Source organism: Daldinia loculata, assembly GCF_022478755.1.
Source record: "Daldinia loculata strain CBS 113971 unplaced genomic scaffold F4817scaffold_37, whole genome shotgun sequence".
NCBI lineage: Eukaryota > Fungi > Ascomycota > Sordariomycetes > Xylariales > Hypoxylaceae > Daldinia > Daldinia loculata.
Window position 1 is genome coordinate 316,165 of NW_026054891.1, and position 24,844 is coordinate 341,008.

Genomic DNA, 24,844 nt, shown 5'->3' on the forward strand with positions numbered 1-24,844 from the left:
TGAAAATCGAAATGAAAAGTGAGAAGTGGAATAGTGCTGCCTCGTATACGAGGAAGTCAACTAGGTAACATTCATTCTTATGAGATCTCTGAGGCACTGTTGGCTTTAAATGAATAACATTATCCTACTCGTACAAGGCAAAGCGGTGGGATGGGTTCTTAATTAAGACTAAGGTATTTATTGCTCGCCAACCGATTCTGATCAATATCTCATCACAACACATGCACTCTCACCACCATCAAGTACCCCTTTACTTAACCAGTGGCGACTTTTGGACCTTTCGGTACGAAGAACCCACCACACACCACACACACACACACACATATACACACGTATACACACAAAAAAACCAAAGTCTATCAAGATTGACATTATCGTGTCGCAAAGCTAAACCAGCCGTTTGTTGCTGATGATCATCATTGCCCGTATTTCCATCCTCTAGACGCCGCGACGGGAGCCGCCAGACGAAGAAATAAAAACAACAACATAATATATCTGATCTGCCACCACCACTCCCCTCCCCTTCCTCTTCCCCGTCAATCCTGGCACAAGACAAAAAATTCCATACATTGATCGAGAAGCACTGCTGCTTGCTACGCACAAACAGCAGAACAAGCTTCCCAGAACCCCTACTAAACTTCCCTCTTTCCTCTCCTCCATCCCATAGGGCGTTGGCGCTTAGAACCGCCGTATACACTTTTCTCAGCATGCATGGATAGTCCAGTCCAGTCCAGTCCATCTCCTCTGCCTTGCCTTCTTCCCCTACGTCGTTTCTTCCAAGTATACCTAACTCTCACGCTTCCGCAATGATAACCACTTTTATCGAGACTTCATAGACGTACGAACAATGAGCACCGTCTCACATCACGTATAGTAAGCGCGGTTGCTAATCCCCTTAACCGAATTCTGTATATCGAAGACGGGAATAGGTGAATTCGAACGACATACAAAGCCATCAAGTATGTACTGGGAAATTTAAAAAAAGAAAAAAAAACACCTAACGTGCACGTGACATCCCGGAGATTGACCCAATCCAAAGTATCGCCGAAGGATTAGAGGCTGACAGACCTGCTTCAAGCCGATATCAAACATTACTTGTTTGCGACCAAAAACGCAAGTCAAGTCCGCACACAAAGGTCGAAGTCGACATCAAGTACCGCGCAAGTTAGGCTGAAAGACAACCCGATGTTTACTGGAAACAATGGGCTGTGATGGTGTATGGGTAAATCGAAATAGAATTTTTAAGAGGTTCGTGTAAACCAGGTCATCATCGCCTACAAGTTCTATCGTAAAAGAAGTCGAGCACTTCTGAATTGCTCTTCGTGGGAGGGTTCAAAGGGGATAGGAGGAACAGGAATCAAGATCACCGCTGACTCCTCGCAGAGCTAGCCGAACCCTGCCGCTCGTGCGTGTTGGGGCGGCGGTTAGTTCTGTCAGCATCCTGAAGCTTCAACGAATCCAACCTCTTCTGGTTATCCTCCGTAACCGAATCGGCTTCTTCAACTCGCGGCATTATGTTTAGTGGCCTTGAAGCCGGGGTACCATTCCCAGAGGCGCCGTTGGCTTTCCTCTTATTAGCCTGCTCTGTGATAGCAGCCCATTTCCTCTCTCGGAGGGCTTCCCTTGCCGCGGCATTATTTTGCTGTTCTGTATATTCGTGAGAGCAGTCGTCGAAAAGCTGCGGGTTGATATCCATAAATAGCTTCATCGCATTATACACCATCCCATGAATTGTTCTATTTCATTGTTAGTTTAGGGAAATAACTGCTTAGTCTTTAGTTTCTCACCTATTCCAGTGTCCCTTAGAATTCTCGTAAAGCGGTGCGAACATAATGGGTAGGATGATATCGACGTTATCGCTCACGAGGTTGCAGAAATACTCATTGTTCCAGAAATACAGGGCTCGCTCTGCGACCTGGAAATGCGGGCTTGCGACGGATTTGGCGAGCTGGTGGAATAGCGGCTCCTGGACCTTTGTGAATTCTGCAGGGTCCATTACCTCGAAAATGTCTTCAACCTCGTTGAGGTACATAACCTCCTTGGTGCTGTTGACTTTCGGCCAGTATCGGAGAAGGCCGAGAACGACATCCTCGGTAAGCGAGGCGTCTTTTTCGAGGAATTGAACAATACAGTACGCGAGTTGAGGGTGGTACATGCTAAGACTCTTCACTTTGTGGAGAGGGAGTAACACCCTGGTCAAAAATAGCTTATGCTCCTCTTTGAGAGGCAGGGCGAATCCGTTAATAATGGAGCCGAGAATCTCAAGCAGCTCGGCCACGCCATTGAATCTCTCCGTCTCGTAGGTGAACTGGAAGAAGACGTTGTTGATAGAACGTCGGATGAAAGAACGAAGGTTTAAGAATTTTCCGTAGATGCGATGTAAGGTCGTTTTGAGGAAGTCTCGCTCGCGTGGGTCTTCCGAGTCAAAAAGCTCCAAGAGCTGAAGCACAAAGCTATGGTCGATATATGCTTTGGCGATGTTCGTGTTAAAGTCCTGGCTCTCGATAAATCGCAAAAAGAACTCATAGACGACCTGGATATGGGGCCAAGCCACCTCTAGCACAGGTTCGTCTTCCTCGGGATCAAATGCTTCGCCTTGCGGGTTCATAGGCGGGGGGATCGGGCGGAATAGGTTCTTTGCGAACATCTCAACGACGCGCGGATACATTGGTTCTGTGATAACTTGACGATTATTGGCTACGTAGTCAAGTAGCTCATGTAGGGCTAGACGTTTGAGCTCTTTGGACTTCATGTCGGCACTAGCATCGTTGAAGTCGAAAATGACATTGCACTGGTCAATCTTCTGCATGAAAAGCTCCTGTCGTCGGTTAGGCGGTACTTCATGAAACCCTGGTAGCTTTTCTAGTTCTCGGTGCGTCGAGATGTCAAATCGCGACGAGTTTTGTCTCCTGGGTGTCCTAAGACCTTCGGGAACATCTTTCGGTGTCTGGTGGAGACGGTCAAAGACAATGGATTTTGAGCCGGCTTTGGGTGGAGCGAGATCGTGCGGCATGGTCTCTGCAGCGCCGGGAGGTGGAATATGCTACGGACAAAGATAAATTAGCCATCATCTCAGGACTATGGAAAGAAAAGGAGGTGTGGCCTACTGGAGCACTCGGGCTAATGACCACGGTTGGCGGAAGAGTACCACCATGTCGAGGGGTAGCAGCACCATTCGGCGACTGCTGAGCGCCAACATTGCCAAACCTGTCGGGCAGAGCGCCAGGTGCTTGGCCAGCCTGACCTTGCAAAGCAGAGCTACCATGATCACTACCATGTGTTCCAGCATTATTGGGAGGGAGGGGCTTGTTTCTGATATCGTTCAGCGTCGAGGTAGAGGAAGAGGGTGTCAATACAGGCGACTGGGTCTCTCGAGAACCACTAGACGAAGGCGAAGCCGTGCCATCTTTGGAATCCTTATTCTTCTTGGTGGACTTGCTGTCCTTGCCTCGCGAGAGCTAATCGGTAGTGATTGGTTAGCGACGTGTATATACTGGCGGGGAGAATGACAGCTTTTGAAAATAAGTATGAAGTAGGTAGACATACCGCTCGCCTGAAGCCCTTCATCTTTGTAAGTCGAGGCCCCTACTTACGGCGGGGTGGGGACACTCGACTCTCTCGTCTCTTTAGGATGTTGTTATAGGAGATTAAAAGTTGATAGAGTATAGCGTCAATAGACGCGTCGCCGTAGCAAGGCCCGAGTATTTTGAAAAGCACAAAAAGAGATATGTCGATAATAGAAGATGGGAAGTGGGTGATCGGGTGATCGGGTGAACGGGTAGTAGAATTAGGTTGTGGATTCACCGTCTGTTTGGTACGAAGCAGAGAGATTCATGAATTAACAGTTAGGCTTAAGGAGGCGGGACGGCGCTGCGGGAGAGTGGCTGTCGCATAAAGTCGAGTAAGCGAATTAGCAGCGGGTTGTAGTTAAACAATGAATAGCAATAGCTCATGCAAGATAGCTCAGATTGAGCCTCTTAGCTTGAGAGAGAGACTAACGAACGGGGGGTCGAATGTTGAACAAGTTCAGAGAGATATGAAGTTTGAGTTGTCGTTGTGGAAGGTGGAGAAGCGTTCTGCGTCTACACACAAGCCAGCAGTGAGTGATAGACCGTAGGCGGGTTTAGTTTTAGGGATTCCGGTAATCTTCCATAGGGCCACTTTCACAGGTGCCAAAGGGAAGTGGCCTACAATTCAGCGTACCGTACATACATCCTGCCTAGAGGTAGGTAGTGTACATTAAGTACACGCATGCATGCGGGTAGGGTACAGGTACATAATCCACAGCCAACCAATGCCTTCCTGGTGATGTACAATACAAAGTACTTAAAGTACCTCACCTTTACGATGTACATGTATGTACGCTAGCAACAATATCGAGTTTGCCAGCTACGTGACTTATATATTTCTGTACAGTAAAAAAGGTTACAACCATGGCAATGCATCTTCAATTCGATACCATCTTCCAAATTTCCAGATAGCCTCGGAGAGTGGTTAATATGATGAAAACTTTATTGTTATCATCAGGCTTTCTGACCATCAATTGATAATCGTACCCGAAGAAACCAAGTCGTTTAAATAATGCAGGTCTGCTTGTACCCATGGACCTACATATTATGCATTCATATATATTTATACAATTTTTAAGTCGCTGCCAGCTGCTGCTACTAGTGTGTACATGTGGCGGTCTGTGGGGTTAGCTCGGGTTTGTTACATGATTTTTATGCTTCATGGTGAAGAGCCGCGTCGAATCACAAGCCAGTTGGCGGGGCAGAATTGATCCAATCATACAGCAATTTACTTATTCACGTACACCTTTTAACGAAATTCATCTTTATAGTTATGTGAGTAAGCGGGCATATCTTGTAGTGTGTAGGTAGGTAGTTGAACTCGACTTGGTAGAATTGAACTTAGGTATGATGACCGCTTGCCGATGTGTAATTGTAATGAGTTTAAATTATGCCGAAGAAAAGTATGAGAGGCTTTACTTCGGCAGGTACATAACAACTGCCGTAAATTATTGCGGATCTCAGTGACAACCTACCTAACTGTAACACTTAAGAGAATATGTACATACAGTACAGTGCACCTTGTCTGTACAAGATTTAATTGGGTCTTGCTCATAGGCTGAATCTTCGATGTCAGGTGACACTTTATGCTTCGCACTGTATTAGCTCCTCCTCCAGTTTATGAGATTGAAACTTATTATGGTTAACTTCATAAGATAGGTATCATATTTAGGTACCTTTTATGGTAAGTATTAAGGTTCACAGAACTCAAAACTTCAACAGCTTTCAATGTTTCAAAGCTTACAAAGAAAGGATAGACACGAAGACCTATTATGTCGAGGAAACGTGGCGCATTGTTTTTGAACCCGAAGCGCCATCCATCGGATTCGAGAGCTGTAACCTAGTCAATTATCAGATATCACAGAACTTCGCACAGCATATTAAGCAAGCCACTACAACGGTATTTGTGCTACGCATGAGAACAGATATCGAGCCTCTCTTTACGGTCCAGGAGGTTTCCGTAAATTCGTATATAAGTCTTGAAAATCCTTTTCGGCCGTGTATCATATCAACTTGTTTCGATAGTAGCAGCGCTCAAAGTACCATGATGGAAGCCGAAGATGAATCGTACTATGTAGATGAGGTCGATGAAGTCGATGACGCCGACGACTCGGCCGGTGCCCCTATATTCGAGGTTCCCCCGAGGAAGATAGTCGCCATAGAACACCCCTGTGTTATTCTCAACCTTGATAAGGGACTAGCTACCTTTGGACCGGACCCGGACTTTCAGAAAGTAGGCAAATCGACATTCATCGCAAGCGCAAGCAACTAATCAGCCATGATAGCTTCTAATGGACTCGGCAGAGCCTAGCTCAGTTCCCCTATGGTTCCGACCCGAGAACCCAACGTCAAAGCCCATCGTATCACACCATGCCACCACTAACAACATCCTGCTCAAGATCACCGTCCCCAAGAGGACAGGCAGGAAACGAAAGCGAGGAAGCAACGAGCCATTTACAGGAGATGTCGATTTCACAGATGGCACATCCTCCATCTCTGGGACTGAACGAATCAGCTCCCAGGGTCGACAAGATTTGCCCAAATCTATTCTCCGAAAGATGCAAGATAATCCTGAAGACTATCAAGTAGAAGCTGTCGGAAATATCCACGCTACTCACAGATATCGAGGCTTAGCAGATTTCCAGTTCGCTAACACAAATCCTTCCTTCTTAACAAATATCGCCGAACATATGCTTCCAATGAAAGGTAAAGGAGACCTGACATATTCTACTAATTAGCTCTTTCTTTACTGACGTCTTCTCTAGTCTCAAAACTACGGAGGATCAAATTTACCCCTGGTGTAGCCACAGGTCCTGGTCAGGAGATAATACCTCCACCACACTTTACAGACCGGGTTATTGGATTCAACTACAACTACGAGCAGAACCCGAACACCAAGGTCGAAGGGGACGAAGGGGGGAAGCAGCAGCTCATCAACATCCAAGGCAGGAAAAAACACTCGTACGGCCACTTCATCAACAACAACCAGTACCCCGTACCCGAGAAACCCCGGCGAGAGCCAGCCATGCAGGTACCAGAGGGGCTCATGAACCAACTCCATAAGCTGATGGATGAGCGACCCATCTGGACCCGCCGCGCTATCCTCAACCGCGTCACGGGCGACTTCTCCGACTCAGTCCTTCGGATCGCCCTCCAGCTCATCGGGTACCAATTCCGCGGCGGGCCCTGGCGCGACGCCTTCATCAAGTACGGCGTGGACCCGCGCCCCGACCCCAGCTTCCGAATCTACCAGACGCTAGCGTTCAAACTTGAGCGCAACATCGTCGGCACCAAGAAGATTCCCTGGGAAGTCGTGCGCAAGGGCCAGACCAAGAGGCGCTCGCGCGAGAACAGCAACAGCCACCTCTGGAACGGCGAGGATTACTCTACAGACGGCAAGTTCTGGCAGGTGTGCGATATCACGGATCCGTTCGTGCGTGGGATCATCGATCGCGCGCCTCTGAGGGATACCTGCGATTTGAAGGATTCGGGGTGGTATCATAAGGGTACGTGGAGTAAGGTCAAAATGATCATGAAGGTCAAGATGGTGGCTATTAAGAGGGGCCGCATGGGATCCGACGACGACAGGCCGCAGAGGCCCGGGTTCTTGTATAATTCCTTCCTGGAAGATCGGATCCGCCCGTTCCCGGATATCACGGATAAGCCGCTGGGCTTGACGCTAGAACCCTTCTTGCGACCTATGGAGGAGGTCGATACGAGGTTGTATAAGCGTCGTCCTCCTACGCAGAAGCAGAAATCTGGATCTGGCGTGGCGGATGGTGTATCTACGCCCGGTGGGGATGATTTGGAGCCGGATGATATGGTTGGTGAGAATGATACTGCGACTCCGATGGAGAATTCGTGGGATGTAGAGGATTTGGAGGGGGATGATGATGCCGAGGGGGATGCGGAGGAGGAGTATGGGTATTATGATAATGGTGATGGTGAAGAAGACGGAGGCGAAGATTATGGAGAGGTAGATGTCGAATAGACAGCTGGCAAGGAGATTGTAGGTTATAATAGCGAAGAGGGTACGAAGATAGTTGCCTGGACCAATGTTATGTCGCAACAGCTAACATTACCGAGAGATACCTGACCTATGTGACTGCATCCCGACTTCCACTATTCTTGTACGATTATTTATCCGGCGGGACCACTTACGTCTACGGCGTGGTTTATAGTAGAGTCGCTATCAAGGGCGGTTTGACATATCGCATCGCTAAAATCTAATATAAACGGTAGTACGCAAATCCTCGAAACTTATATACCTAAGCAACATTCACAACACCGAGTTTTATATTGCCATATCACAACCAGCAGAGCAAAGCTACCGAATAGAAGACTCAACCTTCTACCATTCAAACACTCACTATTCGCTCATCTACACTACCTAGCTATCAGGTCCAAGGAACCCGTCACATAGTTGCATATGTAGTCATCGTATCTTCGCGAGCGCAAGAGACATTCATTCATCTCGAAACGGACAGTACAAGTACAATCAATCATCAAGACGCCTTTTATTATACCTGCTTCTACCACATCGCATCATATCACTAAGACGGTTCCGTCCACTTGACCTGATCCATAACCTGCCCCGCCGTCGGGTGGGAGTAGCCGATTCGTAACATTAAGCGGAGAGGCTGGATAGATGATTCAATGTTAGCTTACTGTTTCGGAATAGCTGGAAGACATGTATTATATGATCTGGAATATAAACTCACCCCTTTACTTCCCGTGATCCGCATCATTTGTGTAGCTTCAGTTCCGGGCGCGATGTCGGAGTTGGAAATGCTCATCAACTGCAGCTTTTGCGACTTCGGTACTGCTGCTTGTAAGCCGACGTTGGAGAGAGGGCCACCAGAAGTATTCCGGAAACGGCCTAGGACTTGTATGGCTCCCTCGGCGTTGCGCTGTAGCTGAAGAGTGATGTTGAGACCGTTGGCGTTATAGCATGGGATACCGGCCGGTGGCGGAGCTGTAGCAGCTTGTTGGGGCGGAGGAGTACCGAGTGATGCCAGGTCCCCTAGGCCCGAGCTAGCAGGTGCAGGACTGGGAGCCGAGCCTTGGGAGAAGAGATCCATGATCGATGCCGTATTACTCTGAGGTGGCGGAGAGGCAGCCTGGGGTGAAGTTGTGCTGCCGCCGAGAATATCGGCAAGTAAGTCAGTGTTGCTTGGGCCTCCGGTTGTAGGTGAAGCTAAGGGTGTGGTGGTGCTGTCTCCCATTAGGTCGAGCAAGTCCTGATCCGTTGTAGGCTTAGCGATAAGTCTCGACCTGCGATTAGCTCCCTTCTTGGGTTTCTTGGTGGCTTCGCCCAATACTCTTGACTCCTCCTTGATCTGCGGCGGCGGCATCTTCTCCAAGACACCACGACGTATGTCGTCGTACAAAAATAGGTTGCCATACTCGACAGTTCTTTGCTGTATCTCAACATCCAAGCTAGTCTGGTGGGTTTCTAATAGTCGTTTAATGCGCTCTATCTGGTTCTGATCTGAAAAACGCGTACTCAATTTGACTAGGGCCGTGACGATGTATTCGGTCGACACTTGGGTACCGTAGCTGCTGTTAAGAATGGTGCTGAAAAGGTCGATAATTTCGTGTTCTTTAACCTCTTGAACTAATTCCTCCTCTTCGTATTGTCCACCCCTGAGTAGGGAATCACCATATTCACCAATACACCATGCGCCTGCCTGGGTTAAGCTTTCCTGGGTAATATCTTTCTTTAAATTTGCGTATAGCTTTTGAACGGCATACGTCTGAAGTTCTGGGGTTGTTGCTACGAGTCGGACAAACGAGGCCATAATGGGTTCCTTGACGTAGTTCCCCGCGAGAGTCAGGACCCGCAGCATAGTGTCGACATGCCACCGCTTGTTAGGGGCGTACCGGTCGGCTGCGATACCAATTTGACTTGTCATGCTAGGCTTGAACTCATTGTCGGCAACTTCGAGGAAGGCAAGCAACTCTCGAATGAGCACTCGTACATTGCTCTCATTGATCAGAGTGAAACTCAGGTCTAGAGCGCGTCTCCTAATGCTGATATCGGGATCCCGTAGACATTCTAGGATGGTATTACGATGCCGCTGAACAGCGTTCGGCTCGATAGCGACGACTTTAATCAACGTGTTGAGAGCAACGTATCTAATATTGTTGTCACGGTTGGAAAGGAACTTGCCGAGAATGTTCACACCAAGAACTCGGAGGCCCGAGTCCGCCTCAATATCGAGAATTGTCCGGACAGCTTCGTACAGGATCGAGTTACCAACGTTCTTAGACGAATCGGTGTTTGTGGCGACCTGGGCGAGGATGTCGTTGATCTGTTCTGTACCCTCGGCATCACCGCGAACGAGGACTCGGAGTAATCGGAGAATCTTGACTTGTAGGAAGGGGTCTGTAATACCAGTGACATCATGCTCAGGGGCATAGCCAGAGGTAGCAAGGCCCTTCAAGGTCCTGACTAGAACTGGGACGAATTGCTTGAACTTATCAATGACTCCCTCGTCGCCACCTTCTTCCTCTTCTGCTTCGCACATGCTCGTAACTAATGTCAGTCCGCAAAGAAGTACGCCATGGTTCCTATCCGATAATAGCTGCGCCGCCTTCTCAACAAAATGCTCTTGTAAGTCGGGAACCTTTCGGCATATCCGCATAGCGCATAGAGCTGCCTTCCTTCTGATATAAGGGTTGGCAGTCGAAACTAAGGTCTCGATTTCGGGGAACAGGTCTCGGGACATCTCGACCGAAGCTATATTTCCCAGGGTGCAGAGGGCAAGGCCCACGACATATTGGTTGGAGTGGCCTAGATCACTGGAGGGGGAATCCAAGGTTAGCTTGGAGTTGAAATCAGGGCCATTAAGGGGGAACAATATACTTTTTCAAGGAGTTTGTAACTAATGTGAGCACCTCCTGGTTTTCATCTAGTAACAAACTCGTAGCTAGATGCCCAAGCCGCTTATCGGCAAACCGCGGGGATGCGAGCAGTTTGATGCATTCTATTTGACCGAAATGGGTTCTCTCACCCAGAGTGAACAGGTATAGAAGTTTGGCCACATTGTTCCGCCTATCGATCGCCGCAAGTTAGCAAATGCATCGAGGGTTTCGAGATCAGCGTCGCTTGGTTCGCACCTCACGTTGTGGTCGTGGCTCTCTTCGCGGAAGCTAGCCCTGATGGCGGCGCTCTCCTTTTGGATCACAGCTCGTTCGTCGGCGATGGTCTTAGCTGCACGCACATTGCGAATAAACTGCTTCACTGTAGGGGAGAGAGGGAGGTTAGTTACTAGTTATACCATTCGAGACTGGCTATAAAGGATTATGAATTTAAGGGATTTGCGAGATTGCAAGATTGTCCCTTTCCGTATGACGACTTACGGGAACTCATGGTGAAGCTTCACGGGCCCTGGAAGGGCCTATTGAAGTAGAATAGCCAGCTTTGGCAAATGTCGAAATCGTGGGTCACGAATAATCGACGTCGCAAATAAGTTTCGCAGAAATTCGCTGTGTGCTATTATGAGATGTCTTAGTTGTTCAGTCCCGTATTATGGCGATATTCCCGTGCCTAGTGTAAGACCAACACAAGCTTCAGATTCTCAAAGACCAAGACCAAAGACTATTGTGGTAGCCGTGTGCTGTCAGGAGAAAGGTACCTAGGTACCTAGTCTCCTAGAACCTTACCTTAGGTATCGAGGTGGATCCATTGAAGTGGGATATCCGGAGCTATTTTATCCGATATATTGTACTTTCGTTATGTACATATGTATCTACATAAGTATAGTGCCCAAAGGAGAACATCTACACTAGCCGCGTCAAGTACAAGGTGGAAACGTTAAACGTTTCAAGATGGAATTACATAATAGATACATGTAGGTACATATGTATTGACTTGTAGCTCTGGCTTGTTCTTCGACGGATCCTCGTGGAAAAGCTCGCTAGTAAATATTCTTCCAGCTCGGCCACTTTTCGACGTTAACCATACATCCGCCGGTGTAAGCATCTTCCGTCTCGGCATCTTATTAGAAGAAAGTCTAGCCGCATACCGCCATAGCAGCATACATAGCTAGTATTCCATCTAACAGAGCCCCGTAGAAGCTTCACGATTTAATCTACTCAGGTACTTATCGTTAAGTATGTATATACGTGTACGTATCTTACGTATATGAGTATGCATATAATACCTAATATGATGTATGTAGTTTCAGTCGGGAACCGGGCTAATTGACAACTATCGTATTAGTCACATACGGTCCGCATTAGTATGTTTGGTAGTATGGACGGGATAACCATCGTTTGATATTTGACTAGCTGAGAGGCCGGATCTGCGTATAAATAAGGGGGTGGGAAGTAGTCCTCCCGGTCATCAGTATGTAACGCTATATAAAACAAAGCCCTCTTCATCTTCTATTGCAAGTTCTCCAGAGTAAAAATTCAACCATCGACGACATAAAACTACCATCTATATATATATATATATATATATCTAATCTATAAATCCATACACCAACATTCAATACACAATGACGTCCTACGCACTCCAGGTACCAAGCGAATATGGGTAAGTGCCGATAACTTTATTTATATCCGCGTTGCATCTACCACCACCAACCCGTAGCACGCCATTTCCCAGTCCCTTAATTGGCACGTCCGTGTCCGCTAGATACAAATCTAAATCCTTCCCGCGCGGCTACTAACCGCATCATTGCTCTACTTAGCTACGTCCTAACCGTCGCCGCCTCATCGTTCTTCATCAACACCCTCCACTTCGTGCTGTCGGCCAAGGCGCGCAAGCAGAGCGGCCTAGCCTACCCGATCCCCTACGCGAGCCAGGAGCAAGCCGCCAAGGACCCCAAGGCCTACAAGTTCAACTGTGCCCAGCGCGCCCACGGCAACTTCACCGAGAACATAGCGCCCTTCCTCGGCGCCCTGCTCATCTCCGGTCTCTGGTTCCCAACTGCGAGCGCCGCCCTTGGCGCCGGCTGGATCGTCGGACGCGCGTGGTACGCTATAGGTTACACCTCGTACGGCCCCCCGGGCAGAGGCAAGGGTTTCGCTATCAGCATACTATGCGACACCGCGTTGAAAGTAATGGCTGTCATTGCTGGTGTTAAGTTGCTTCCTCAGGCTTAGAGATCGGGTACATTGATATAGAAAGATAAAAGGGGAAAAAAGGGAAGATATTACGGTTAAGGTACTTAAATACGGTAGATCTTTTAAAAATAGAAATTTACATTATATTATTTCTTCGAGAACAAATATCAAGCCTTGACATCTTTATCCACGCTAGGTAGCCAAGTAATAGGCCAAGACGTCTATGCTCAGTCCATTGTGCCACTAAGCCGCTTTTCGGAAACATAATGTTGAACACGAGCAATGCACATATATCAGACCACTTAGTTAAGCTAGGTAGTCTTGCCAATAATATGTCGAAGATGCGTATATAGTCCAATAACAATACTCAATCAATTAGCTAGCCAATACATAGAACACGGGTCCATGAGCTAAGGTCAAGCCAAGGTAGCTAGTTTTCTTACCATGGATGGCTCGGGGCAGAACCAAAATAGTAAGGCGAAAGAAATGAGGCACCCAGAGCTGAGAGTAGTATCCAACTGTAACATTGGTTCTGGGGTTAAATGAACAATATTTGATATTATTATGATAAATTATGTGATTTATGTACAATCGACGCACCGTCTTCGGCGCCGTTTTCGAAGTTCTGTTATCTCTTCCTCGTCCTCATCAAAGGGCTCGGACGGATTCTGATCGGGGCTAGTAGATTGGGTCCACGACTCGTGACCGTTATTACCAAGAAGATAATCTCCAAGAAATTTCATAGCCTGGTATAGTTCTTCGCCGGTTGGAATGATATGTTCGCTAGGGAGTAGGAAGCCATAGCTTCCCGTATCTCGCAGCTTGATCTGGTAACTATAACGAGCTCCGAATTCATGAAAAATGTAATCAATAGCAGAGCCACCGCCGGCTTCTACCCGAGCTCTTTGGGCATCATGCGTAGAGTCTACTGGGTTTTCGTTTACGACGGCCCCTTCGCAGGCCGACGTGGTGGTGTAGACTTCTCCGTTAGAGAGCCTCATGTGCTTAGCTAAATTCATAGCTACCTCCTTTAAATTTTCGATATTAGGCGGACGGACAATGCAAGAATATGCATACGGATATAAAACCTGCTGAGAATAAGAGTGGAGGTCTAGGTAAGCCGCGAAATTAACGCCGCTGTCCGTCTCGTTCCTGACCCAATCCGCCAATTCACCGGCTTCGACGGCCTCGAAGGGTTGGTCGCCGCCGTAACTCTCAGAGCACGGTTCACTCTGGTGCCGGGTACCATCCCATCGGTAGCCGAATGCGTGATCCAAATCGAATCCGGGACAATACTGCATCTTGGTGCGTTGTCTTGACTTCCGCCATAGCCGGTCGACATTCCACGTGTACTCGTATCCATCGGGATTTAATACAGGGATGAAGACGATGTCAAAGTGTTCTAGAATTTTAGCTATCATCGGATCCTCGTCAACAGACTTGATGAAGGACCAAGCGACGTAATTTACTGTGCTTATAGATATCCACTCCCTCGCGTGAATACCACCTGTAATAAGAATGGTATCCTTGCGAGTATCTGAGCCACCCGAAGACGCGCCGCTACGGGGTATGCCGACCCTTAACCCTAGTATATCCCGGCCCTCGTACGATCGTCCAATGTTGACCATCCGAACAAGACCGCGGCCGCGGAACATCGAGTCAAGCAACTTCAACCACGAATATATGACAGAGAGCGGCTGGTAATCATGAAAGAAAACGTCATCTACACCTTGCTTCTTAGGCAAAGGGATGTCGTTTGCCGGGGTAATACCTCGATCTTTCGAGAGGGACTGAGTGACGGAGTTTGCGGCGGCATTAGACGGGTAGGTAGCCGCGACAGCACGGGCTAGGTCGGGAATCAAAATGACATGGTTATCTTGTAAAGAGGACGGCAGTATACCCATCAACGGCCGAATACGGCGTGCTTCAATGCGTATATCAGTGTAGTTATCAGTGAAGTCCCAGACATCGAGCAACATTTGATCAACGGCCTTCCTTAAAGCCGCCTCATTTGCACCTGTCGAGACATTGAACCGTATTACAACCTGGTTTTCATACCTGTGTAGATTCTCTACAAGCTTCGGATGAGTTACAAACCACTGGTTCAAATTCTTGCTAGACTTTTTCGAGGCCCATCCGTAGGGAATGTCGAGCAGGCGGCTAAAATACGATCGCCCATCGTGGAGTTGAGACGGGGCGACCCGGGGTAGGGTTGTAGCAACGGAAGGGAGAGGTATAGTGAAGAAGAGCAAGAAGTAGACGAATAGAAAAGATGAGCGAAGAAGAGAGATGGCGCTCATTATGATGAACGGCCTATAGCAGACGGCGTAGCGTCGCAGAGCATAGAGAAGCAATACTTATGTTATGTATGTGTATGCGTATGAGGTATGTGTGTATGTAGTAGTATTTGTACGTACGAGTATGAAGTCCTCAGGAACGTGTCCGGCATTGGACTTTTCGGCGGCAGCCTAGAAATCGGGCTGAGGCCTGCTTAGATTTAGACTCTGTTTAAGGCAACGGCTAAGATTCTAGTCTTGACGACGTAAACCGTTCAGCATGTAAAAAAGTGGGGGAGGGGCGGAGTGGATAACGCAACCAGCCAAGGCAGGTAAACTGTACCTACATACATACGTACTACATGTACGTATGTACCTTATTTTTTTATGCGGGTTGCCTCAAGTTACATCTACTCTAGTTAGTTAGTTAACTTTTCTTGAAAGTTCAAACAAGAAACAATATCTTAAGATCACTTTTCTGATATGGGATTCTCCGTCATGACATGTTAATGTCTCACGGAACGAGAATAAAGAGGTCGGTATGCGATATAGTAACCATATATGTATGATACTAGTTAAATACCATCTAAATGAGGAGACCGGTATGTATGTTGATCTCTCTATCCAATTTGTCGGGTCTTTCCTTATGGAACGTCTATCATAGTTACATAGATTGTATCCATACGAAGTAACCTAGGGGGTACTTTACGGGATATTGGGCAGGCGAAGCATAGCGTGCATAATTACACGTGTAGCTAACCCGACCTCGCCTTTTTAGGTAGGAACATGGGGCTCTCGGCGGGGAGGGAAGGGGGGGGCAGACAGGGCAGATAGGGAGGAACCTTGGAAGGCTCAAGGGGTCCTAACAACTTTTAATTGTTTCCACGACCTACAGAAATAGCAACTTGGCAACGGACTTTATTACTTACACCAACACACGTACCCGGAGTAGTCCAAGCCCAAACCCCGTACCTCTCCTGTACCTCTCCTGTACCTCTGATCTCGATGAGATCCTAAAACTAACCCATTCATAGACATGAATGAATGGCTGACTGATCGTATCAATCCGTATCAATCCAACCCAATCCAATTCAGCGACTATAGCCATACGACAAAATAACTCGCCGTCCATCCGTAGTACTTCTTTTCGTGGATCCGCTGACAGGCGAAGTCAGTTGAAGAGATCCCCGAGTCTGACAGCTCCCACCCCGGCGACAATAACCCGTCCCCCAAGATTCCTCTATCTCCGTGAAGGAACTCGGCACTATTCATCCATCTAACCTATTTATCGTCTATACACCTTTGCAGCGTGCTTCACAACGATGGGTCTTCGCCGTAGTAGCTCTTTGACGTGATGATCATCGGCTATTCCAGCCACCCATCGCCGTCACTACTGTTGCCGTATACCCGTGTACATACCTAATACATTGTTTTAAGCTGGACGGCACACTTAGTCTTGTTCCTGCCCAGACGTCGGCTGCCGCCTATTACAATGCCCTTCCTACGCCGTCGAGGCGTCATGGCTAGTGACACCGATATGAGACGACATACCATTCTAGTCGATTCGGCGTCCGCTGCCCCTAAACAGTCTTCGCGCAAACCCCAGCCAGAGGCGTTATTGAGCCCCGACGCTACCGCAGGGAATGGAGAAGGGTTAGGAGATGGTACCTCTGGAAATGGCGAGGACAGCAAATCTTCCGTCGACACAGTCGCGACGTCAGCTACCGCGTCCATGTTCCCCGGCAGAGAAAGCGAAGATCCCTTCAGTCGTCCCGAGTCTCCTCCAATTCAAGATGAGTCGCCGAAACATCGTAGGTTCAGCATGTTGAGATTTCGCAATGCCTCCGATTCCCAATTGTCGGCCCGATTAAAACAGCAACAGCAAGCCGAGAAGATGCCACCCATGCCGCAGCGTAGGTAGCATCATTTTATTTCTTGAACCTTATTCCTCGATACCTACCATCCTTTATTCTCAACCCGATATTTATTTGCTGACCTGGCTATCCTTTCCAGCTCCCTCCATCATCATGACTGCGCCGACCATGACTATGGATATGGACATGCAACCGAAGAAACCACGCATGAAAATCCCCTTACGAATGCGCCGGTCTAGCGATCTTCCCAGAGGCGATCAAGAGCCCACATCGAAATTTATCCCACCTCCAGCTCCTAAAAAGGATAAAAGGAAAACTATAAACGAACGAACGATGTCCTCGTCGAGTAAACAGACGGTAACTTTCGAAGAGAGTTCGAGGCCTGGAACATTAACTAGGTCGCAGACCAACACTACCGATGATCAAAACGCCTTAACTCCCCCTATAAATCGTCTATCTGAGTCTTCTAGATCAGAAAGCAGCTTTAACGAGCATACTGCATCTCCACAACAGACCGGGTTAAATCCCACATCTTTCTTCCGTCTTCGCCGCAGGCCCAAACAACCGGAGCCGCTCTTCCCTATAACACATCTCCCTCAGAAGTCTAAGACCCCCGCAATATCTGGTACAGCCTCCTCTATGTCGCGTTCCTCGACCTCATCTCGCCCTTCTTTCGCTCTAGACTCATTCCGCCCGTCTATAGGACAGGATGCATCAATGTCCTTAGCTTCTCCCTCCCAATCTGGAAAACCGACGGGGTCTCCTGCTACAGCTTTGTTCAGGCCTTCCTCTCGACACTCTGGACAGTCGTCCCCGACGAGAATGCACGTAAGTCTCCGAGGGCGATCTTCCACAATGAGTTCCCTCGGCGAGAGTTTTATCGACGACCGTCAACGTCCTGGAACCACACGAACCTCGTCTTCCACCGGCCGTAAAAGTTTCGGTGATCTGCTAGGGCTAAGTCGTATGCGACAGAATACCGATAGCCTACGACATGGGAGCTTAACCCCGGCAACTCCAGGCTCGAGTACTTCAAAGAATAATTCATTACAAATAAATAGGGAACCGGTCGTGCTACCTGAGCGCCGGGAAGATGATACACCCGCGAAGTATCTCACACGTCTAGAGGAGATGCTTAGTCACGGTGTCATCGCCGCCGCCCTATCTAAGGAAACCGATTCCTTTTCTGCGGCTGTACTGCGAAGTTACATGCGAACGTTTAGTTTCTTTGAAGAGCCTATGGATATGGCCATTCGGAAGCTTCTTATGGAGGCCGAGCTCCCTAAGGAAACTCAACAAATAGATCGCTGCCTACAAGCTTTCGCTAACCGTTACCATGAATGTAATCCTGGGATATACTCTACCCCGGATCAAGCATATTTCATAGCTTTCTCCCTTCTTATATTACATACTGATGTGTTCAACAAGAACAATAAGTACAAGATGCAGAAGGCCGATTATTTGAAGAACACGCATGGCGAAGGTATTTTCGATGATATACTGGAATGCTTTTATGACAATATTAGCTACACACCCTTTATTCATGTTGAGGATGATCTAACTATTAATGGCGATCGAACCGGTAGCATGCGATCGAAGAAGAAAGCTGCGTTTCCGAACAGCACGACAGAAACGTTGCGAAGGTCGAAAGACCCCATTGACCCCTATACGTTAATCCTAGACGGCCGGCTTGATACCCTCCGACCACCTCTCAAGGACCAGATCCCGCTCGAGGAACATTATAGTTATACAGGCACAGCTAAAGACCTCAACCTGAAAGAACTGCAGAACACTTTTTTCAAGACGGGAGTTCTGCAAATTGTATCAGCGCGGTCCCGTCCGGACGCTTTTATGACCGAGAAAACGGCAAACAATCCACAAGAAGCCCATCCGGGTATAGTAGACATTAAGGTCACTAAAGTCGGATTGCTATGGCGTAAAGATGCTAAGAAAAAGAAGACGCGCTCACCCTGGCAAGAATGGGGAGCCATTCTAACCGGCGCCCAACTATACTTCTTCCGCAACACGGCATGGGTCAAGAATCTAATGCATCAGTACGAGACACATATCAGGTCGGGGCACGATGGGATACCACTCATCTTCAACCCACCCCTCGAGCAATTCAAGCCTGATGCTCTCATGTCAACGGATGGTGCTGTGGCGCTCTGGGATGCCAGTTACAAGAAGCACAAGAACTCATTTGTATACGTCAGACACGGCGGGCTAGAGGAAGTGCTACTCGCACAGAACGAGGAAGATCGAAATGATTGGCTCGCCAAGTTAAACTATGCTGCTGCATTCAGAACGTCCGGCGTACGAATGCGTGGAGTCATAGGCGGTAACTACGAAGGTCAAAGTCGACGTGCCATCAGGAGGTTGGACAGTCCTGACGCCACTCAGCTCATTCAAACACCCAGTGGAGAAGTCAGTATCAACCGCAGCCGTATCGACCATCAGATGGCTCGAGACATCCTCGTTGCCCGCCGTGAAATCATACGTCAGAAGATTGAGGAGGCCGATGGGAAGCTTGAGCACGCACAGAAAATCCTAGAGACACAGCTGAGGAATGCCAGACACTTACTAATATTAGCTCCAATCCAGGATAAAACCCGGGACCAGGTTCGAGGAGGCGCTGCGAAAATCATTGCTCAGTTAAAGTGGACTCGGACGGAAATCTGGAGATTAAAATGTCACCGCGACATCCTTGCTTTAGATCTCGAAGAGGAGAAAGAAACCAATGGCGATTTAGGGGATGGTATGGTAGAGACTAGTTCGACCACCGAGAAACCATTGCCTACGGATAAGGAGTCGCCATCCGGTTCTCAGAATACGGAACAGACTCTGCGGTCTCCCGCTCCGCTTTCGCTGACTCAGTCTTCCGAATCTGTAAATCAGGTAGATGGAGACTCGCCCGCAGTAGAAAATTTCGTAACACCTCCAACTTCAGCCACTGACCCGTTATTTCACGACGGCCAGTCTTCCCAAGATGCACCCCCCGTTAGTTCTGACCACTTCAGTCCCCGAAAAACATCTGTGTCAAGTGTTGCCTCCTCGTCAAGGTTAGCTGCTGCGACTACACTACCCCGCAAAGCGTCAAGCCCAGCCATTGGGCAAGATAAGGATACCATCGATGAACAAGCGGAAGAGGACGAGGGTGAGAGACAGATCCTTGAACAGACCGGTCTTCTCGAGATGGAGTCCGGCCGGGCATCAGGCCATAAGCGTACTTCCTCCGGTAAAGTTCACGAGGATAGCCCCGATCGACCTAAACGCACGAGCGCCTCCGGACCAGACAAGGAGGGGCTTGACAGAAGCAAGACGCGCCGTAGTCTGCAACGTACGCTAAGGGACGGCGCGGGTCATTTGTCACACCACCGCAGCAGGAAGGGGAAAGATTCCGCATCGAGCGGTGGTATGTCGGATGAAACAGTTCGAGAGAACGATGTTCTCATTCGTGGCACCGGTAGCTTTACGGTACATGGTAAAAAAGCGTCTGTCATCAATTTTGGGAGTGAACTGCAGAATATGTCAAACGATGAACGTATAAAACAACGTAAACAGTCGTATCAAAGCGACGAGCACAGGTTTGATTCCTTCACAAACACGGATGATGACTTTCATTCAGTCCTCTCTAATCCTCGGGAACGGTCTGCTCGACGGGGGTCGGGTGCTAGCGCCAGCACGGCAACCGCTCGATCTTTCCGGGATCTGCACCGGAAATATTCGTCATCGAAAACTCACCGCTACGCAGCTACAGGAGGCCTAACAGTTCCATCTGATGAAGATAGCGACGCAGCCGTAAGCTTTTCAGATGGCCGAAGATCGCCTTTACCACCTTTAGATGATGAAGACGAAAGCCCTGAAGAGGGTCGGATGTCGCAAGCCCGCTTTTATACACCCGAGCCTCCTAGTTCGCCTACCCAGAAAGCATCGGAGGCGAGTGAAAAGGACGGAGAGGTAACTCAGGATATAGAGCAGCTACCCAGTCCTGTCATTCAAACAGTCGGTGTGTAATGTTGATAGACAACCGCGGATCATGGATATCATGTCGTGGCAATTGTTGCGTGTTGTTAGGGTTCTAAGGGATACGATTTTTGTAGCCACCATTGCATAGGAGTTTATAGAGGATTCGGATTCACACAGGGAGCAGGACAAACAGGAAACGGTTATACACGCTCTCGAACTTCAAAAAAAGACATGGCAAACGACAATTAATATATGTGTTGTATGTACTGATAGAGAAGAAAAACAAAGGGCATCAGTGCTTCGACGGAAGTAAGAGAGGGTATGAAGGACCTTCGAAACAAACAAAATAACCACTACACCTCCCCCCTACCGGTATTTAACACAACGCCAGGTTAACTTTGCTAGAGAGTCCTGGTCAGAGACGGAGCGGAGTATACACGATACGGTAATTGCTGTATATACATGGATTTCTAGCAGCACTCCTTTATAAAATCGCCCTTTGTTAATGATGATTTATACGGGTTTTTGCCATGTGATTGTATTTTGCCTTGTCGTAGGATAGGTAGTTCCCATATCAGTAGCTATTCTCGTGTTTAAGTAAGGTAGTATACGTATTACTTAAAGATGTAATAGTCACTGCCATCCCATATCAAGGGGACCATACTATTGAAGCGAATTTTGTCTCTTTTCCGAGACACATACACTGTATTCAATGCTGCTATATATCTTTTTTCTTCACGCCTCTCTCCCCTCCCCCTATTTCTTATTTCTTCCCTCCCTTCTTCTTCTTCTTGCCCCCCTGGACCCCCGACGCCTTCTCCACCTTGACGGCGCCCGCACCACCGACTAGCTCCAGCGTCTCTTCCTCCTTGACAACGCCGCCCTGCGTGGACTCCTGGGCCCGCTTACGGCCCTTCTTGCCCTTGGGTCGGTACGTGCTGCGGTCGCGCAGAGGGAGCCAGCGCTCTGGGTCGGGTAGTTTGCCCTCTTCGTAGTTTTTGGGCAGCCGCTTCTTGCGCCGGCGCTTGGTGGCCGGTTTCTCTGGCTCGTGATCTGCGGGGCGCTTTTTACTTGTGGGGGCTGCAGGTGTCTGGATCGAGGCTACGCCCGAGGCCACAAGGGCTTGAACATCGGTGGCACCAGCCGTGAGACGCTCGATTGGTGTCAGGCTTGGCAGGTACGTCTCTATTTTGGCAAAGTCCTCGTTTGCAAAGGAGGCTACTAGGCCTGCGACGGCGATCGCGTCCTTGTCGGACTGGGCGACTAGGGCTTCGAAGGATTCGCCTGCTGAGGCGATGTCCTCACGGCTGGAAGACTTGAGGAGCTCGATGCCGGCTTCGCGGAGGAGAGACGAGGCGGACTCTTTTGATTTCGAGCGCCAGTGTGTGGATGCTCTTGCTAGTTCTGTGCGGATAGAGTTCTGTCGCCCTTGTAATCGGTACAACGCTACAGTTACGGCAACAAGACCGGGTGCAAAACGCACGTCCTCGAAATTGGGAGTTGACGCCGTTTCCAGGCGCTTAAGGAACGCTTCCAGGAGGGTTAATGCTGGCCCGGGTTTTTTTAATTGCACGTATAGTTGTATGATAGTTAATAGAAGCCCAATATCAGTCGGACGTTTCTCGAGGAGGGGCAGAATCTGCTTGAGAGATTCTACACCGGTCTGTAGGCGGGTATGCGCTGCTGCGTTGATGACTCCGAGGCTTGCGATTTCCACGGAGCTTGTAGGGGATGGACTCTGTAGGATTAATTTCGAAGTAGAAGACTCGATACCGTCGAACTTCTGTGCCTGCAGATCTATGGCGTATTCATTTTGTTTCAATATAGATGCCTGGTAGGCAAAGAGCTTATCGTTACCAGACAGCTTTGTAGCTGACTGGAAGAGACGTTGTGTAAGGAAGGGATTTCTCCCGGCAGCGCCGATGGCGATCTGGTTATTCTGTGCAACCGCCCTTGTTGGCGCTTCCGGGATTCTACCAGAAGTCAGAAGATAGGCGCGAAGTAGGGTAAATAGCTTTACTCACTCAGATATCACGATAGATTTATGCAAAGCCGCCGCCTCTGTTTCTTTGCCTAGTCTCGCAAGAACGTAGGCATGCTGTACCATAATAGGTAGCAGCTCGGCCTTCTTCTCGTCCGCAGATAGATCTTCGCTCGCTTCGCATAGATCCTGCGCCCGCTTAAGGAAAACGGATGCACGGTTGAAATCGCCTCTTGCGATACAAGTACACGCAGCATTATACGCCGTTTCAAAAGCTTCGAGATGGTCACGCGAGGGTTGTCTCTCCTGCTCTCTTAATAGATGACCAAATCCATTCCACTCCAGCTGGGCGTTTGTAGCGAGAAGATTAATATTCAAGTCGTTTTCTTCGCCAGCTAGGCCTCCCGGCCCTGTTAAGAGATGGTGGTAGGCATCGGCGGCATCGGGGAATTTCCCGGCGCGATAGGCGACTTGAGCAGCGAGATGGCGAAAAGGGCGAGAGGACTTGGAGGATGAAGAAGCCGTTTCAAGTGTTTTCGCGGCGTCATCAAGCTGACCAGACTTGTAGAGAGCGTACGACTTCTCAAAAACATATTCCTTCTCTAATTCGTCTCCGCCTTCGGCTATGGCTCGGAGGGCATCGTCGAAGCGATCTAGCTTTAAGAGGGCGATAACACGGGTCTTCTGGGCTTCGGTATCGTTTTTGGAGGCTTTGATAGCTGCATTGGCGGCTTTCAGGATTTCATCGTGGTCTTGGATGGTCGAGGCCCTCAAGAGTGAAGTGAGGTTAGCAGCGGCACTCGCCATGGCCGAAGAAGAAGCTGCCGTAGCTAGCCTCTAGATTATAAGGTCGCAAACGGTAATCTAAGAGCTACAATGGTGTGTAGTCATTGACAATTACCTATTGTTACCTATGCGCGGCGACATACGTTGTGGTGTACGTATAATGTAAGTGGGATGTAGTTTGGATATGTTGAAGTCTGGACAGGTAGTGGGGTTCAAACGCGGGTACGTCAAGCGTCTATCTCAGATACAGGTACATGTACTCTATACGTTAAATTTGGTGAACGAGTACTTGGGTAGCTTCCTACTTTCACCCAACATTGAACCTACCCACTTCCTCCAGCTGGCTTACATGGCCTCAACTATAATTTGTGGGATGGAAAATATACACGCTAGGGTATTTATCTTATCTTATCAAGAAATGACTTATCGAAACGTTCAACCCTTTCAACCTTCAAACCAAGCAGCCAAGGCCTCTTCTGATTTCTTGGTAAATGTCCAAGACTTCCCTTTTTCCAACAAGTATCAATAAGCGCTATAAACGACATGGATACTTTAATATGCCTACCTACTAGTTGTATGCTGTGCAACTCTCTTCTCGCTCAGAAACACACCTAAACAGGGCATAGATATGATTTCTCTTTACCTTTTCTAATCTTCGCCCACCTTTTTAAAGCTCATGCAAGCCGACGTATTACCTTGCAATTGGTTGTAACTTGACTTACTAGGCCTCTGCTTGCCTTAGCTCTAATGTTGATAATGACGATGAGATATGGATCGCTTCAAGCGGCCGTCGAGACGAATGTTCCACTAGCCTTGCTTCGAACTCATAGACGTAGTAGTATCAGACGGCAGCACAAGGCTTCAAATCCGACTAAGCGAATATTGACTCTTTTCCTCATAGTGTATGACGACGATGTCATTCTCTCTTCGATGCCGCAATGAGACGGGGCGGTCAACTCAAAAGTAGCGCACGAGCTCTGGGATACGCAATCGTATTGTCACCTTCGTGCAGATAGGAACCACAGTGATGTAGTCCGAGGAGTAGATCTCACAAATATATGCGGCACGCGACTCCGAGCTGGTTTGAGGATTAGGATTGGAAGGTGAAATGGTAGCTTATCAAAGGTATCCAGGAGAGCTGAGAGTTTGTCCAACACTTCATTCGTTCCCCATTGGGCCCTGTTGGTATCAGAGGTTTGTCTGCTCGAGGTGAGGTGAGCAAGATAAATAAATATACCCAAGAAGGACGAAACACTGAAGGGTAACCCTTGTCGAGCGGGAATATCTACGGCGTGGGGGGAGCGCATATCATTG

The 24,844-nt window shown here is 48.5% G+C and overlaps 7 protein-coding genes across 7 annotated transcripts; 3 read left to right on the forward strand and 4 right to left on the reverse strand.

Moving 5' to 3' along the window:
* Positions 1-1,051: 1,051 nt before the first annotated feature.
* On the reverse strand, positions 1,052-3,750 carry F4817DRAFT_168357 (protein phosphatase 2A regulatory B subunit). Its single transcript, XM_049298174.1, has 4 exons — positions 3,547-3,750; positions 3,108-3,458; positions 1,788-3,043; positions 1,052-1,736 (listed from the first exon to the last, which is right to left on the reverse strand). The coding sequence occupies exons 1-4, from the start codon at positions 3,565-3,567 to the stop codon at positions 1,364-1,366; spliced, it is 2,001 nt and encodes a 666-aa protein (XP_049157471.1). The 5' UTR covers positions 3,568-3,750; the 3' UTR covers positions 1,052-1,363.
* Positions 3,751-5,616: 1,866 nt separating this feature from the next.
* On the forward strand, positions 5,617-7,560 carry F4817DRAFT_359896 (RNA polymerase III transcription factor IIIC subunit-domain-containing protein; the record flags this gene model as incomplete). The annotated part of the gene is made up of 3 exons (XM_049306215.1): positions 5,617-5,802; positions 5,855-6,275; positions 6,335-7,560. 3 exons carry the CDS (start codon positions 5,617-5,619, stop codon positions 7,558-7,560), a joined length of 1,833 nt encoding a protein of 610 aa, XP_049157472.1.
* Positions 7,561-8,057: 497 nt separating this feature from the next.
* Positions 8,058-11,445, reverse strand: F4817DRAFT_168381 (Adaptor protein complex AP-1 gamma subunit). The gene is made up of 5 exons (XM_049298175.1): positions 10,935-11,445; positions 10,692-10,815; positions 10,438-10,626; positions 8,291-10,373; positions 8,058-8,209 (listed from the first exon to the last, which is right to left on the reverse strand). The coding sequence occupies exons 1-5, from the start codon at positions 10,942-10,944 to the stop codon at positions 8,123-8,125; spliced, it is 2,493 nt and encodes an 830-aa protein (XP_049157473.1). The 5' UTR covers positions 10,945-11,445; the 3' UTR covers positions 8,058-8,122.
* A 442-nt stretch (positions 11,446-11,887) lies between these two features.
* On the forward strand, positions 11,888-12,824 carry F4817DRAFT_342870 (membrane-associated proteins in eicosanoid and glutathione metabolism). The gene is made up of 2 exons (XM_049303958.1): positions 11,888-12,114; positions 12,272-12,824. The coding sequence occupies exons 1-2, from the start codon at positions 12,077-12,079 to the stop codon at positions 12,684-12,686; spliced, it is 453 nt and encodes a 150-aa protein (XP_049157474.1). The 5' UTR covers positions 11,888-12,076; the 3' UTR covers positions 12,687-12,824.
* An 11-nt stretch (positions 12,825-12,835) lies between these two features.
* On the reverse strand, positions 12,836-15,194 carry F4817DRAFT_342871 (uncharacterized protein). Its single transcript, XM_049303959.1, has one exon. It carries the CDS (start codon positions 14,945-14,947, stop codon positions 13,229-13,231), a length of 1,719 nt encoding a protein of 572 aa, XP_049157475.1. The 5' UTR covers positions 14,948-15,194; the 3' UTR covers positions 12,836-13,228.
* A 1,035-nt stretch (positions 15,195-16,229) lies between these two features.
* Positions 16,230-21,278, forward strand: F4817DRAFT_168517 (uncharacterized protein). Its single transcript, XM_049298177.1, has 2 exons — positions 16,230-16,836; positions 16,937-21,278. Exons 1-2 carry the CDS (start codon positions 16,416-16,418, stop codon positions 20,809-20,811), a joined length of 4,296 nt encoding a protein of 1,431 aa, XP_049157476.1. The 5' UTR covers positions 16,230-16,415; the 3' UTR covers positions 20,812-21,278.
* Positions 21,169-23,891, reverse strand: F4817DRAFT_168504 (uncharacterized protein). Its single transcript, XM_049298176.1, has 2 exons — positions 22,788-23,891; positions 21,169-22,736 (listed from the first exon to the last, which is right to left on the reverse strand). The coding sequence occupies exons 1-2, from the start codon at positions 23,549-23,551 to the stop codon at positions 21,527-21,529; spliced, it is 1,974 nt and encodes a 657-aa protein (XP_049157477.1). The 5' UTR covers positions 23,552-23,891; the 3' UTR covers positions 21,169-21,526.
* Between the last annotated feature and the right edge of the window lie 953 nt (positions 23,892-24,844).

What these genes read in the sequence shown, in the direction of transcription:
- F4817DRAFT_168357 (XM_049298174.1), bottom strand. Translation starts at nt 3,567, where the DNA reads ATGAAGGGCTTCAGGCGAGCG. An exon ending in TGAAGGGCTTCAGGCGAGCG is followed by an intron (nt 3,459 to 3,546) that starts GTATGTCTACCT and finishes ACTACCGATTAG; the next exon opens with CTCTCGCGAGGCAAGGACAG. An exon ending in TCATTAGCCCGAGTGCTCCA is followed by an intron (nt 3,044 to 3,107) that starts GTAGGCCACACC and finishes CTTTGTCCGTAG; the next exon opens with CATATTCCACCTCCCGGCGC.
- F4817DRAFT_168381 (XM_049298175.1), bottom strand. An exon ending in GTTACAAACTCCTTGAAAAA is followed by an intron (nt 10,374 to 10,437) that starts GTATATTGTTCC and finishes TTCCCCCTCCAG; the next exon opens with TGATCTAGGCCACTCCAACC. An exon ending in GGATCACGGGAAGTAAAGGG is followed by an intron (nt 8,210 to 8,290) that starts GTGAGTTTATAT and finishes TCATCTATCCAG; the next exon opens with CCTCTCCGCTTAATGTTACG.
- F4817DRAFT_342870 (XM_049303958.1), top strand. Translation starts at nt 12,077, where the DNA reads ATGACGTCCTACGCACTCCAGGTACCAAGCGAATATGG. An exon ending in CAGGTACCAAGCGAATATGG is followed by an intron (nt 12,115 to 12,271) that starts GTAAGTGCCGAT and finishes TGCTCTACTTAG; the next exon opens with CTACGTCCTAACCGTCGCCG.
- F4817DRAFT_342871 (XM_049303959.1), bottom strand. Translation starts at nt 14,947, where the DNA reads ATGAGCGCCATCTCTCTTCTTCGCTCATCTTTTCTATTCGTCTACTTC.
- F4817DRAFT_168517 (XM_049298177.1), top strand. Translation starts at nt 16,416, where the DNA reads ATGCCCTTCCTACGCCGTCGAGGCGTCATGGCTAGTGACACCGATATG. An exon ending in GATGCCACCCATGCCGCAGC is followed by an intron (nt 16,837 to 16,936) that starts GTAGGTAGCATC and finishes TATCCTTTCCAG; the next exon opens with CTCCCTCCATCATCATGACT.
- F4817DRAFT_168504 (XM_049298176.1), bottom strand. Translation starts at nt 23,551, where the DNA reads ATGGCGAGTGCCGCTGCTAACCTCACTTCACTCTTGAGGGCCTCGACC. An exon ending in AAATCTATCGTGATATCTGA is followed by an intron (nt 22,737 to 22,787) that starts GTGAGTAAAGCT and finishes GACTTCTGGTAG; the next exon opens with AATCCCGGAAGCGCCAACAA.